Here is a 14,528-nt window from a genome sequence, read left to right as displayed (position 1 = left end):
ACATAATACTAAATGGGAAAAATATGAAGTTGAATTATGACTACAGCTATGTAAGTTATGTGAAATTATACATGTGTGTAAATTCATAATATAACATGATTTAATACTGGGAGGAGCTATGCAAAACCTAACAGAAGATCAGTGTTATAGTCTGGAGTTTTAGGGTGATTACCCTTTTTCAAAATTTCCTTTAATAAAAAAATTTATAGTGTATTAGTAAATAAAAACAAGGAGTACCATGTATTAAAAATACTAGTATAAAATGTATCAAAATGCAGATATTTAAATGATTTAGTTACCTGGAGAACTCATTATTAAGAATATGTTGATCCTATATAGTTTCTAAATAAATAAACTAAAATTTCAAGTTGGTGCACACATGATCAATATATAATTATATTATAAACATACTATCACTAGCTGAATTTTTTTATCACTAAGACTATTAAGTAGTTTCGGTGATACTTAATGAGACTGACTACCAAATTAAAGCAGACAAGTACTGAACGGCTTCCCCTGCTCACAACTCTCAAAGATTATTTGCATGATGTCAAGACTTTCTAAAATACAGTCCCTACATCTTCTACACCCTGTATTCCTACTACTCTCCCTTCGATCCTGTACTCCAAGTATTCCAAAGAACTTCATTCTCTGAACACACCATGCCATTAAATACCACAAAGTCTTCATTCATATGGCTTTCTCTTCCAAAGAGTTCACTTCTGATTCTTTTTAGCTACTTAGTGAATCCATAAAGAGGCAGTTCAATTATATTATCCATATTCCCTCCAAAAACTCTATTCTTGGGCTGCTAGCAAATATTTTATTATGATAGATGTTTATTAAGATATCATTCATCAAATTTTTATATTGAATTTCATTCACTGCTTTCTTGTTAAAATCGTAGACCCCAGGGAGGAGTGATTTGTCTCCTATATATTATCACTGCCTAAATTATGTCTGGTACACATAGTCACTCAAAAAATGTCTGATAAACCCTCGCATGAGCAAATAAACATTTAAGTGTCCCCACACATGAAACAGCTGGTATTTAAATACATTTCTAAAACTCAACTTCATCGTAATTGCACTGACATTATTCAGCTGAGTACTGAACCCTAAAATATATTCTCCTAAACCCACATAAAACTAATTCAAGTTTAATTAATATAAGCTATGTGAAAGAGTTATGGCAAGACAAGAGGGAAATAGTTAAAAGAAACCATGACCAAAATTGTCTAGATCATATTATTTATTTCAAAGGGGTAGGCCTTTGATGTAAAAATTATTCATTTATGCAACACCAACACACGTTTTCAAACATATTACCTGCTGGTCCCCTACACAAATTTCTCATTCCAGTCAAAGAACTTTCTCTTTGTCTTCCATAAGACCCCACCTCTCTATCTTCACTCACTTAACAATCCATGCCTAAATGTGTATTCTTCAAAGCCAACCTTCTCTATAAATCCTCTGTAAACCAAACTTCCCCATAGTACAGTAGTCTTCTTTTAAATTCCTATGGCATTTAATCACAACGTCATTCACTTGGCACTTGTCAGATTTCACCCTGCCTTAATAGCTCCCTATATATCTCTCCCATCTAAATTTTAAGCTTTTTTGGGGGGGAATCATGTTTTAAATTTCACTGTTTTATTAACTTCTTAAACAGAGTTTCTTCTCATATATAAACATTCAGGTAGTTTTTAAAATCTCCCTTACTTTTGGTACACCATAGATATTAGAAGTGACTACAGATTTATCAAAAGCAAAAAAGAAGTGAGGTGGTAATACAGTTTAAAACTCCAGCTCCACTCCTCATATGTAACAGGCATGGGAACAGTTCAAAATATGGCTCAAGAAGAACTCAAAGCCCCAGAGCCAATAACTCTAAGTGACCAGGAAATAGCGAACCTCTCAGCTGCACAGTTCAAAATAATGGTGATCAGGATGCTCACAGAACTGGTTGATTATAGTCACAAATTAGAGGAACATATGAAGGCTAAATTAGTTGAAATGAAGGGGAATGCACAGGAAACTAATAGTGATGGAAAGGAAACTGGGACTCAAATCAATGGAGTGGACCAGAAGGAAGAAAGAAACATCCAACCAGAAAAGAATAAAAAACCAAGAATTCCAAAAAATTAGNTGAAATGTTAAAGGGACTTACATAAGAAAAAGAAGATGAAAAATATGAACAGTGAAAGGACAGCAAACTCACAATTATCAACAACCACACCTAAAACAAAAGCAAACCAAGAGGACAGCTAGATCAGGAGGGGAACCATAGAAATGAAGAACACATGGAGGGTTAGCAATAGGGGAGTGGGAGGAGGAGAATGGGAGAGAAGGTACAGGAAATAGCATAGATGGTAGGTAGAAAATAGATAGGGGGGAGGGCAAGAATAGTAGGGGAAATATAGAATCTAAAGAACTTGAGACACGTGGTCATATAAACTAAAGGGGGAGAATGGTGGGGGAGGGGGTGTGCAGGGTAGAGGGGAATGAAGGGGGGGAATAGAACAACTGTAATGGTATAATCAATAAAATATATTTTTAAAAAAACTCCAGCTTATAAAATCAAGTAGTCATTTAACTATAAATAACTATAATATGAATACTAACAAGCCTACTAATTTTTATAATAAGTCTTTTTAAATGTACTTATCACAGAAATCACTGAACACTTTCTTCTTTAACTAAAATGAATGTCATTAGAAGTATACTTTAAAATTGCAACCTACTGATTGAAGATGCTCTTTAGCCTCTAGTACTTTTGTCTTCACAATATTTAATGTTCCAAGACAAGACAGATCATAGCTTGCTGGTCCTGGATTATTGGAAATAAACTTCTTAAAACGTTTCTCCCGGTTTTGTAGACTTTGGCCTCCTTTTATATTATACTGAATAGAAGAGAAAAAATATGAAATAATTAAAAGAAGTACTTCATAATTAATACATATATGGTAAGTGTTATATATTAATATGAATAGTTTTAAAATCGAACCTGAGAAAGTTAAGGCTCTTGACTGAAGACATAGTTCCAGTAAAAGAGGACAAGAGAAAACGACAATGATAGGTGTCAATTTCAACTCCGAACTTAAACTAAAAGTTGCTGTACTTAGAACACCCTAACAGAATGCAAAACTCAGCTTTAGCATAAAAATCAGGAGTCTCCAAAGCTGTGGAGCAAGAATAAACAGTGTATATTTACAAACTTCTGGAGAATTTATAACTCTCAAATGAGCTAAAAATTCTGGTATTCATATTGCAAGGAAAATGCAAGCCTTACAAACTTGCCTAGGATTAATCACTTCTATAATAACATTTTGGTCATTTCTAGGGATATTTATGTAGGTTTACTGGCAATGGCTTGGTTTTATAATCAGATTAGTTTCAAACATTTTTTTATTGCAGAGAAAGCATAGGGAAAAATATTCCATGCTACGTATCTGGATTTTCTCTAATCAGAATATTAATCAACTGGCTAATAGCCAATTAGTTGAGATAAAATTCCATCATACTAGTTTCTTTTTTAAAAAATTATTTTATTTATTTATTTTTTAGAGAGAGGGGAAGGGAAGGAGAAAGAGCGGGAGAGAAACATCAGTGTGTGGTTGCCTCTCATGCGTCCCCCACTGGGAACTGGCCCACAACCCAGGCATGTGCCCTGACTGGGAATCGAACCACGATTGGCTAGTTCGAAGGCCCATGCTCAATCCACTGAGCTACACCAGCCAGGGCATATCATACTAGTTTCTATACAGAGTCATTCTGCAGTGACTCAAAAAGTGATTCATAATAGTGATTAGCATTTGATTGATCAGATAAGTTTTTTTAAGTCACTGATATAGCAACAAATCTTTTCCCATAGTGTGTACCTGTCAATAGTTCACAATCACTATTAACTGAGCCTATCTCTAGTTTGGTTCTTATTTAGCTTCATTCAGCTTTTAAGAAATACACAACCTAAGTGCCCATCAGTGAATGAATGGATTAAAAAACTATGGTACATTTACACAGTGAAATGCTACGCAGCAGAGAGAAAGAAAGAGCTCCTACCCTTTGCGACAACATGGTTGGAACTGGAAAGTATTATGCCAAGTGAAATAAGCTGGGTAGTAAGGGAGAAATACCATATGATCTCATCTTTAACTAAAACCTAGTCAACAAAACAAACAAGCAAGCGAAATATAACCAGAGACATTGAAATTAAGAACAATCTGACAATAAACAGAGGGGAGCGGGAAAGGGGAAAATGAAGTAAGGATTTTCAGGAACTACTATAAAGGACACCTGGACAAAACCAAGGGGTTGGGGTGGAAGCAAAGGAAGGAGTCAGGTTTGGCTGGAGTGGGGGACAGTGAGGGGAGGAAATGTAGACAACTGTAATTGAACAATAAAATAAATTTTTTAAAGATTTTATTATTTATTTTTTAGAGAGAGAGGAGAAGGGAGGGAGAAAGAGAGGGAGAGAAACATCAATGTGTGGTTGCCTCACATTCCTTACTAAGCAATCTTCCTGTCAAAAAAACTTAGCATGTTTCAGATATGCTAAAGGAAACAAAGTAAAAGTGATTTCGCCCACAACTGGGTAAAAGCTATAAAGGCAAAAAGTATGTCCAAACCCCATCCTTGACTTTGGAATACTGGTGACAACCATAACTTTGACAACAGGTGTTCAAAGTGAAACAAATATTAAGAGATACAGAGAACAATAGAAAGCCAAATTAGGGTACACAGTTTCAACTCCTAAATGTTACACTTTACAAAGCTTCAAGTATTTTTGCATTTTATACTGGAGGCATGGCCCTCCCAAGTACAACTGACATTTTAGGTTTGTTTAAATTTCACCAAAATCCCTAAATAGTGTTTACTAAGTAATTGCTGATAGAAACTACATGTTTTCAACCAGTGCTTCCAAAAGAAAATTTTAAAAATAAGTTGTTAAATACTTGCATTAATTTCCAAAAAATTATCACTTTACTTTTTACAGAATTAATAATACATAAACTATATCACATTACAAAAATGTTTCCTAATTCATTTAAAATAAAATGAACTTTATTTCTTAAATAGTGGGATAAATTCATACCTCTTGAACTTAAGTTCTGCAATGTCTTGGCTTAAATCTAGCAAAAAAATCAGCAGTGATTGAATAAATAAATTATTAGTCACTCTTTAAACTAAGAAAATACATCTTCTTCTGGCATTTGTTTATAGTTTTAGAAAGAAAAATAGAGACTACTAGAACTCTTTTTTCTTAGATCATTCATTACACAAAAAAAGAAGCCCTAATTTTTTATTCTTGAAATCCAAGAAATACACCCAATTTGAAATAAAACAAAATTTGATCAAAATTATACTCTATATTATCTCATACAGAATTGATTAAAATCAGTATTAATATAAAATAATATTCCAACTTCCTGACACTTGTCATATTTAACAAGTTTAAAGTCTACTTATTGTCTATTTCACTTCATTTGCCCCTTGGAACACTGGAGTTTCACATACATTTTAATACTAGAACTACTGGTAGCTAGCAAGGCCGTACACCCATAAAATGTTAGCCTGTGGGCCATGGAGTGGAAGCAGGAGTGGCACACCTGATGATTACACTTAATGATCCACTATCTAATTGTCTGCTTTTTGTCCTCTAAACTCTAGGATTCTGGAAGTTTTAAGACCCCCATGAGAAGCAACAGATGCTCCACTGAATTGGAAGTTGAGATCACCAACTGACCATTCCAGGCTCTTTATACTACCAAGCAAAAAGCAAAATAAGGATGTTAGTGCATTGACTAAGATGATTAACTTGCCCACGACTGAAAAACAGGACTATGAAAAGCCAAGGTGAGAAGAAACATAGGGACAACCTGCAAGGCCTCCTAACACTATGACAGCCAGTGAAAATGCTAAAAGCAAGTTTATTTAAAGGTGAAACAAGAGCTCAGGTTCCTTAGAACGGAACATTCTGATCACCTCACCAAGCTAAGAACTTTACAAGATACAGTCATTGTTGAAAAGATGGTGAAACTGGAATGGGTAATGGAAAATCTTAAGCTACCTATAGCCTCGTGATCAGTTACAGAAATAAAACAAGTCCCTACCCATATTTCTTTGCTTCCTACATCACTTTCTTTCACTTTCTATCTCTTTCTTTCTCCCTTCTACTGTAAAATGACAATACTAATAGTGCTAAAATGTACTGAAAGATAATTATATAGTTAGGCACTATTCTAAATGTTTACTGAATGCTAACACATTTAGTCCTTAGAAAGAACTTACAAAATTATCATTTAACTGATGAGGAAACTAAAGGCCCAAGGAGATTAAATAGTTAACATTAAGTCTCATAGCTACTAAGTGGCAGAGATAGATTTTCAATCTAGGCGGTCTTGCTCCAGAGCCTACATTCCTAACCACTTTTATAATATCTCATGTTATATTTACTATTTAATCTATGGGCTATAGAATGTTGAAATATGACAATTTTATAATGAAACTGGATTAGTCAGATTCTCCTTACTGGGAATTTTAATCTTCAGTGGAGTTACACATAAAAATGAAGGAAAGCAAAAAAAGAAGAAAGGAAGGAAGGAGGGAAGGAAGGAAGGGAGGGAGGGAGGGAGGAAGTTAAAGAAGTATGTTATCTAATGGCAGTTCCCTGTTGAATGGTGCAGAAGTTCTTACTATTGAATTACTTAGAATCTTCTTAGTCCTACCCTCTCTTAAGACTTGACTATTCAATCTCCCTGTATGTCTATGACCTACCCAACTGCCTTTTCTATAAATCTTTCATTGTAAACATAGTATTGTCTTAAAAGTCTATTTTATTGTTTATAAATGGAAACTCCTGACAGAATGTTGTTGTTATTAATTCAAGGAATTCTAGTGCAAAAATTGAGGTTTCAGTAAGTGCATCTGGGCCTTCAACTGGAGAGATAAAAGCCTGGTAGGGTCAGCTAGGAGTTATTAAGTAAGAATGCAATGTTTATGCAGAAAGAGTATAAGATGATATCCATGATTATAAAGATAATGGAGCTACATACCCTGTTTTTGAACATTAATAGACCATCAAAAATATTCTTGTCACACACCCTTGGGACTGTATAGAATTAGGAGACAGATGAGTCAATGGCAATATCTCTATCTATTCTGTATGGTGTGTAGGTCTTTGCTCTATTTCTATCCCTCATCTACATGTCTTGACTATTTGTACAGTTCATTCAATAGTTTTATTCTCTCATTTGAGTCTCAAGGATCATGAAGTATGTACCAATGTTTTATGCCTTACAGAATATATGGAATAGCCCTGGCTGATATAGCTCAGTGGATTGAGCGCGGGCCTGCGAACCACACGATTGCGGTTTGATTCCCAGTCAAGGGCACATGCCTGGGTTGCAGGCCAGTTCCCAGTTCCTGGCAGGGGACGCACGAGAGGCAACCATACATTGATATTTATCTCCCTTTCTCCTTCCCTTCCCCTCTAAAGATAAATAAATAAAATCTTCAAAAAAATCAGAACTAACCTAATTATCAACATTAGGTTTATTGTTTAAAAAAAAAGAATATATGGAATAATAAAGAACACTCAACAAAAGAACCAACATTTAACACATTTACTTTCTCTAGTTATAAAATGTAGATTGAAATGAGAAGATAATATTAGGGGAATATAAAATATGACAATTGACCCAATGGTTTATTAAAGGAAGAAAGCATAATTTTATTAACTTAGATCATTACAATATAATGACTATTATAAATTTACCTGTTTTCCTGAAATATTATAATGCCCTGGACCTGGAACAGTGTTCTCAGCATCAGAGGCAACAGTAAAAGCACTTTCTCTGGCAGTCAAAGAAAGGAATGGTGCATAGCCACCTATATAAATAAAAGCATATCACTGGTAAGAGTCCAATGGTTTCAGAGAAAAAGCACTCAAAATATATGAAATCATGTAGTAACTTCAATTGTTGATATAATGCTCTCAGAACTAATGATTAGCTACAGAAGTTGTTGTATTTTTTAAATTCTAATGTAAGGGCAGAATTTTTATTAATGTATATTAAATATAAAAACTTAAGAGTTACTAAAGAACTGTACTAACTAAACAACAGAAAGACAAAATAAAAGGTTTTTTCTTCTAAGAAAACAAAAGATCTTTTTTCTTCTAAGCATATGTAGTTGGGATAAAAATGGCAGTTATATTAGGATGATAAAGCATTCCCATCCTCAGAAGACAACTGTTTTGTATTTTAGGGTAGCATCTATTATTTGTAGAGTATAGCATATATAAATGTGTAGAGACCACTTGGGTAGAAATAGTTTAAAGTGAGTTTAGAGCAAGTAATGAATAATGTCTCCTTGCTTTGATACTTAGTTAAAATTCAGTAAATATTTTTGATTGCCTGACCCTAAACAAAGGTTTATGAATCAAAAAAATTTCATTAGAACAAGCAATCATTAACTTAGACAAACTTAGTAGACAAAGAGTAGAAAGAGTTAGTCTCCTGAAAGACTGATAAATTTTTTTAAGAATGTATTGAGAAAATGAGTATAATTTAACCAACATAGGTATTAAAGAAGAGATGGGAGAGAATAGAGCAGGTTTATTCAAAAGATAATAAAAGAATGAAAAGGAGGACTCAAAATTGTTAAGAATCTCACACACTAGAGGAAAGTGTATGCTACTAAGAAAATGTGTGCTAATAATTAGAATACTTTAGAATCTTGCTAATCTGGACAAACAATAAAAGATATATATTTTAAAACTGGAAATAATGTGCTTCTTTTGAGATCCACATGTATTAAATGTGACTGAAATCAAAAATTATTATTTGCATTAGGTACTGCAGCATAAAAAAAGTGAGTAAAATACAAACTTTACACTTAAAAAGCAATAATCTATTGAACATTAAGAAAAGGACTAAAATAATTTAACAAGCAAAAATATCTTAAGTTCCAAGATGCTTAGAAGCTCAAAAGAAGGGAACTTCTCAAACATACTTAGATGGTTAGGAAAAGCTTCATGGATGATGTCAAAACTCTAGGTGTTAATTTAGTCACTGATGGTTTGAATAAGCTGTCTCAAAGCAAAACACACACACACACACACACACACACACACCACTTTTGCATTGTAATAAATACCATAAGGATAGAAACCCTTAAAAGGAAGCCAATTTTCATTTTGAAAAAGCAACGGTTGTTCAGTAGAACTGAGAAACCCAGGAAACCAGCAAAATGTTTCAAATCAGTGTAAGAAACCAGAGAACAATATACAAATTTCATTCCAAACACATGGATAACACACACAAACCATGCTACAGATTATGTGAAGTCAATAGTGCAAGTGTTCTTCTAACAGGCAGGAAAATATGCCCTATAAACAAGAAAAAGACAATGAAAAGAAGATGATTTAGATGTGAGAACATGAAATTAGCACATAAGAATGTTAAAATATTTATTACAAATAGTCTTCATATATTCAACCAATGATTTCAGAGAAAAAGCACTCAAAATATATAAAATCATTTAGTAAGCTCAACTGTTGATACTATACTCTCAGAACTAATAGCATATTCTACAAGAAGGTAGAGCAAATCAAAGTATCTCTCACTCACTGATGCTTCTCTCCCTTTTTCCATCCTTTCTGCTTTCTCTAAAAATAAACTAATTACATCTTATAAAAAGAACAGCAAGGAGAAAAAAGAATCCAAAAAATGAGACCAGTGTAATGATCCTTGGGACAACCTCAAACATACCAATATTTTAATCATAGTTGTGCCAGAAGAAGAAGAGAGAGCAAGAAATGGGAAACTAGTTGAAAAAATAATGACAGAAACTTTTCTAAGTTGGTGAAGGAAATAGGCATATGAGTCCAGGAAATGCAGAGAGTCCCAAACAAGATGAACCACATCAAGATACATCATAATTAAAATGCTAAAGGTTAAAACAAAGAGAAAAATCTAAAGAGCATCAAGAGAGAAGCATTTAATTACCTACAAGACAGCTCTGATTAAGACTGTCAGCTTATTTCTTCAAAGAAATTTTTCAGGCGAGGAGGGACTGGCAAGAATTATCCAGAGTCATGAAAAGCAGTGTCCTACAACCAAGATTACTCTACTTAGCAAAGCTACCGTCTACAATCAAATAACAAATTTAAAGCTTCCCAGACAAGAAAAAGCTAAAGGAGTTCATGACCACCAAACCACTATTATATGAAATGTTGAAGGGTCTTCTTAAAGAAGAAGATAAAAAATATGAACAATAAAATGACAATAAATGCCTATCAACAATTGATTTAAAAAAAACAAAATCAACAAACAAGCTGAAGAGAAACAGAAACATAGATACAGGGAACATTTTGATACTTGTCAGATGAGACAAAGAGTCAGGGGGATAAGGGAAAAAAGTGAAGGGATTAAGAAGTACAAATCAGTAGTTACAGAATAGTTGCAGGAATATAAAACACAGCATAAAGAATAGATTAGCCAAAGCACATACATGCATTACCCATGGACGTGGTCAATAGTGTGGGGATTGCCTAAGGAAGTAGGGTGGCAGCTGGGTAGATGGGGGAAAGGGGGCGGAAGCTGGGACAACTGTAATAGCACAAACAATAAAATATAATTTATAAAAATAATAATTAGCCCTGGCTGGTGTAGCTCAGTGGATTGAGCACGAGCCTGTGAACCAAACCACCGCGATTCTATTCCCAGTCGGCACATGCCTGGGTTGCAGGCCAGGTCCCCAGTAGGGGACACAGGAGAGGCAACCATATGTTGATGTTTCTCTCCCTCTCTTTCTTCTTTCTGTCCCCTCTGTCTAAAAATAAATAAAATATATTTATTTAAAAAATAGTAATAATTAACCATACATAAAGTTAACTAGAGTTTAAAAAGCATGAAAACACAAATTTTCAAAATAAAATGATGAAAAAAGATATATCATACATCCATTAATCAAAGAAAGCTGTTATGACTATATTAAAATTAGACAAGGAATACCAGGGATAAGAGAGATACTTCACTATGATAAAGGGGTCACTTCATCAAGAGGGTTTAATAATTCATATAGAAATGCAGAGAAGTACAATGATTGCCATAAAAATCAAAATAGCATTTACCTAGGGAAAAGGGAAAGGATTATGATGGAAAAAGAAATGTTAACAATGTTACATTTCTTGACTTGAGTATTCACTTTTTAATCTATAAATTTATATTTTATATTTTATGTGTATGTACTTCTCACAATTATAAGTATATTTTAATCTCACACTTAGAAGTATATTTCTTCTAATTTAAGTTCATGCAGACACTGAGGTATGTAAGATAGATATGAGAAATAAGATAAGAAAGTTAAGTTCAGGCTATTTCTGAGGCCGCTGTCATCAGAACATGGCAGAAATTCTTACTGAATTTACCTAGAGAAATATAAAATTAACTGCAAAATACTAAATTTGTATAAAAATACAAAAAACAAAATATACAATAGCCCCATTAATTCAAGACATTAAATCTTCATTGAAGTTTTCCAAATTTAATTATAATCTTTCACCAATGGCCTAAAAGTGTATATGAAATATTGAGTTCAAATAAAACCACAAAAATTGAAATGATTATACTGATAATTTCCATGAGAGAAGAGACTTTTCTGTTCTATGTATTCATAGCTGTATACCTAATGACTACAGTTAGGATGATGCACTGTCTTAGTTTGCCCAGAAAATAGGACTTACAGTGCTTCAGGACATATCCAGAGAGAACAGGATGATTGCTCAGCCCATCACAGTGCCCAGCATATTAAACAGTAAATGTATAATTAATAGGTGATATTCGAAGTTTTACCTTTAATCATTCACTCAACAATACTGAATGCTTTATTATGTATCAGAGAGAGATAGTGAAGGTATGATAATGAATAAGCTAAAACCCTGGCCTCAGATAGTGGAGAGGCCAGACAAATAAGCAAATAATTATACTCTAAACAGTGCTGCTAATAGTTATGGTATAAAATATAGGATATGACTATTCTGGGAAATTAGAGTTGGTAGAGTATAAGATTAGTTTTATGTGGGACAAATGGATATATTGATATGTAAAGTTCCAACTACAAATAAAATAAGCTGTCAGGTAGAAATAAATTAAGAATATAAAAGATGAAAAGATTTGAAAAAAATAACTTTAGTTTGGGATTTATTGAGTTTGAGGTGCCAACAGCAAGAGATAACATCAAACTGGCATGAAGCAATAGAAGTACATTCTGAGAAAAAAGGTGGGCAGCATGTGATTAAAAATAAATTCTTCCCCACAACCACCACCACAAAACAAAACAGAAAGCATTCTTCACATAAAAGCAAACTGGATCTTTGAACATAGAGAGCAGCAATTTCCAACTTTTTCATCTCATGGCACACATAAACTAATTACTAAAATTCTGCAGCAAACCAAAAATATATTTTTTGCTAATCTGACAAAAATAAATATAGTTTTGGATTACTCACACTAAATGGCTATTGTTATGTTGGCTGTTACTCATTTTTTATTTGACAATCTAAGGAAAAAGAGGTCAGTGCCCCTGACTAAATAGTTAGGTATTGAATGTTTCAAAAATTCTTATGTTGAAAATTGCTCACATAATACAATCACACACATATTATTTCTTTAAACTTAAAAGTATATAGATCGCATTTCCTGATTTGATCTCCCTAAATTCTGATTGGATAATAAGATGAAATCATTATTATTGGTATAAGCACATAGGCTAAGTACAAGACCACAGACAGGTCATGCTTCTGTGGCAAATAAAGCTAACTATTCCCTAATCAAAGGAAAATATCTGGGAAATCTGGGAAAGAATATATTTAGGAGCTGGTATCAGCCAGTCTAGATAACTAATACAAAACCAATATACCACTGGCTGGTGTGGATTAGTTGCTTGGAGCATTGTCCAGTAAACCAAAGAGTTGCAGGTTCGATTCCATGTCTAGGTTGCAGGTTCAGTGCCCAATCAGGGCCTATACAAGAGGCAACCATTTGATGTTTCTCTCCCACTCTCTTTCCTTCCTTTCCCCTTTCTTTAAAATCAGTAAAAATATCCTTAGGTGAAGATGAAAAAATACAGATGACTAATATACACCTAAAATGGGATGCTATTTACTATGTAAATCAGGAGTGTCAAACTCATTTTCACTAGGAGCCATATCAACCTCACAATTGCCTTCAAAGGGCCGAAATAATTGTAGGGCTGTATAAATGTAACTACTCCTTAACTGTTAAAGAGTTGAAATTACATTTGGCTCTTTGAAGGCTGATGTGGCCCCAGTGAAAATGAGTTTGACACCCCAGATATAAACCAAGCTCAAAACCAGTGAAATACTCCTTAGCACATTAACACTAGGAGCAGTCACGTTATTTAAAAGATTATGTTTTTACCATTTTTTATTGGGCTGGTTTTCTCTTAAGAAAATTTGCTTTGGCGATTAACACAAGCTTGCATTTGGGATAACTGTGAGAAAATCAGGAAGCTCTCCATAATCTGGAATTGGAATAGCCATTATCTCCCTGACTCATGAAATCAGAGCAGTGGACCCTTTCAGGCTACTAATCATGGGTAGAAAAGTCTCCCTGATCAAATGGCCAAAAGCCAAGACTACGCAGTTTGCAAATTAGGGTGGAAAGCATTTCCTGAGGAAAATGTGAAGACAATACATTGCAGGATTGACCAAGTAGGCCACAGTAAAAGAAGAATGGTAATTAAGAAAGAGAAATGCTGGAAATAAAGAGGAAGATTCTCTTTATTCGGGCAGAGCAGGAAAAAGTACTAAAGAAATGAGGAGAGTTGAAGAAACATATTGGACAACATGAAGCATAACAACACCTGCATCATGAGAATGCTAGAAAAAGAAGAGAGTGAGCAAAGGATCCAGAACCTGTCTGAAAAAATAATGATTGAAAATTTCCATAATCTGGTGAAAGAAAAAGTAGCACAAGTCCAGGAAGCTCAAAGAGTCCCAAACATTTTGGACCTAAAGAGGACCACACCAAGACACATCATAATTAAAATGACAAGGTTTAAAGATAAGAAGAGAATCCTAAAAGCTTCAAGAGAAAAGCAGGTAGTTACCTACAAAGGTGTACCAATTAGACTGTCATCTGATTGATTATTCATCAGACACATTTCAGGCCAGAAGGGAGTGACATGAAGTATTCAATGTGATGAAAAGCAAGGAACTACAACCAAGGCTACTTTACCAACATGGCTATCATTTAAAATCAAAGAAATAAGGAGCTTCCCAGACAAGAAAAAGCTAAAGGAGTTTATTAACACCAAACCAGTACTGCAACAACTTTTTTAAAAAATATATTTTATTGATTATGCCATTACAGTGGTCTCATTTCCCGCCCTTCATTTCCCTACACCCCGCACACGCCCTCCCCTGACATTTCCCCCCTTTAGTTTATGTCCATATGTCACAAGTTCTTTAGCTTCTACATTTCCCATACTATTCTTGCCCT

General features: G+C 34.0%; 1 protein-coding gene across 1 annotated transcript in view; it reads right to left on the bottom strand.

The window, feature by feature from the left end:
- The window catches only part of STPG2 (sperm tail PG-rich repeat containing 2), a 196,062-nt gene that overhangs the window by 172,288 nt on the left and 9,246 nt on the right, over window positions 1-14,528 (bottom strand). The window contains exon 2 of the mRNA XM_037039115.1: window positions 7,778-7,890. Coding sequence (XP_036895010.1) covers window positions 7,778-7,890 — 113 coding nt within the window. The remainder of the gene's footprint in view (window positions 1-7,777; window positions 7,891-14,528) is intronic.

This window comes from Sturnira hondurensis, unplaced genomic scaffold (genome assembly GCF_014824575.4).
Source record: "Sturnira hondurensis isolate 20B ecotype Veracruz unplaced genomic scaffold, ASM1482457v3 Scaffold0025168, whole genome shotgun sequence".
NCBI lineage: Eukaryota > Metazoa > Chordata > Mammalia > Chiroptera > Phyllostomidae > Sturnira > Sturnira hondurensis.
The sequence above is the reverse complement of the archived record's forward strand: the minus strand, read 5'-3'. Positions and strand labels throughout refer to the sequence as shown.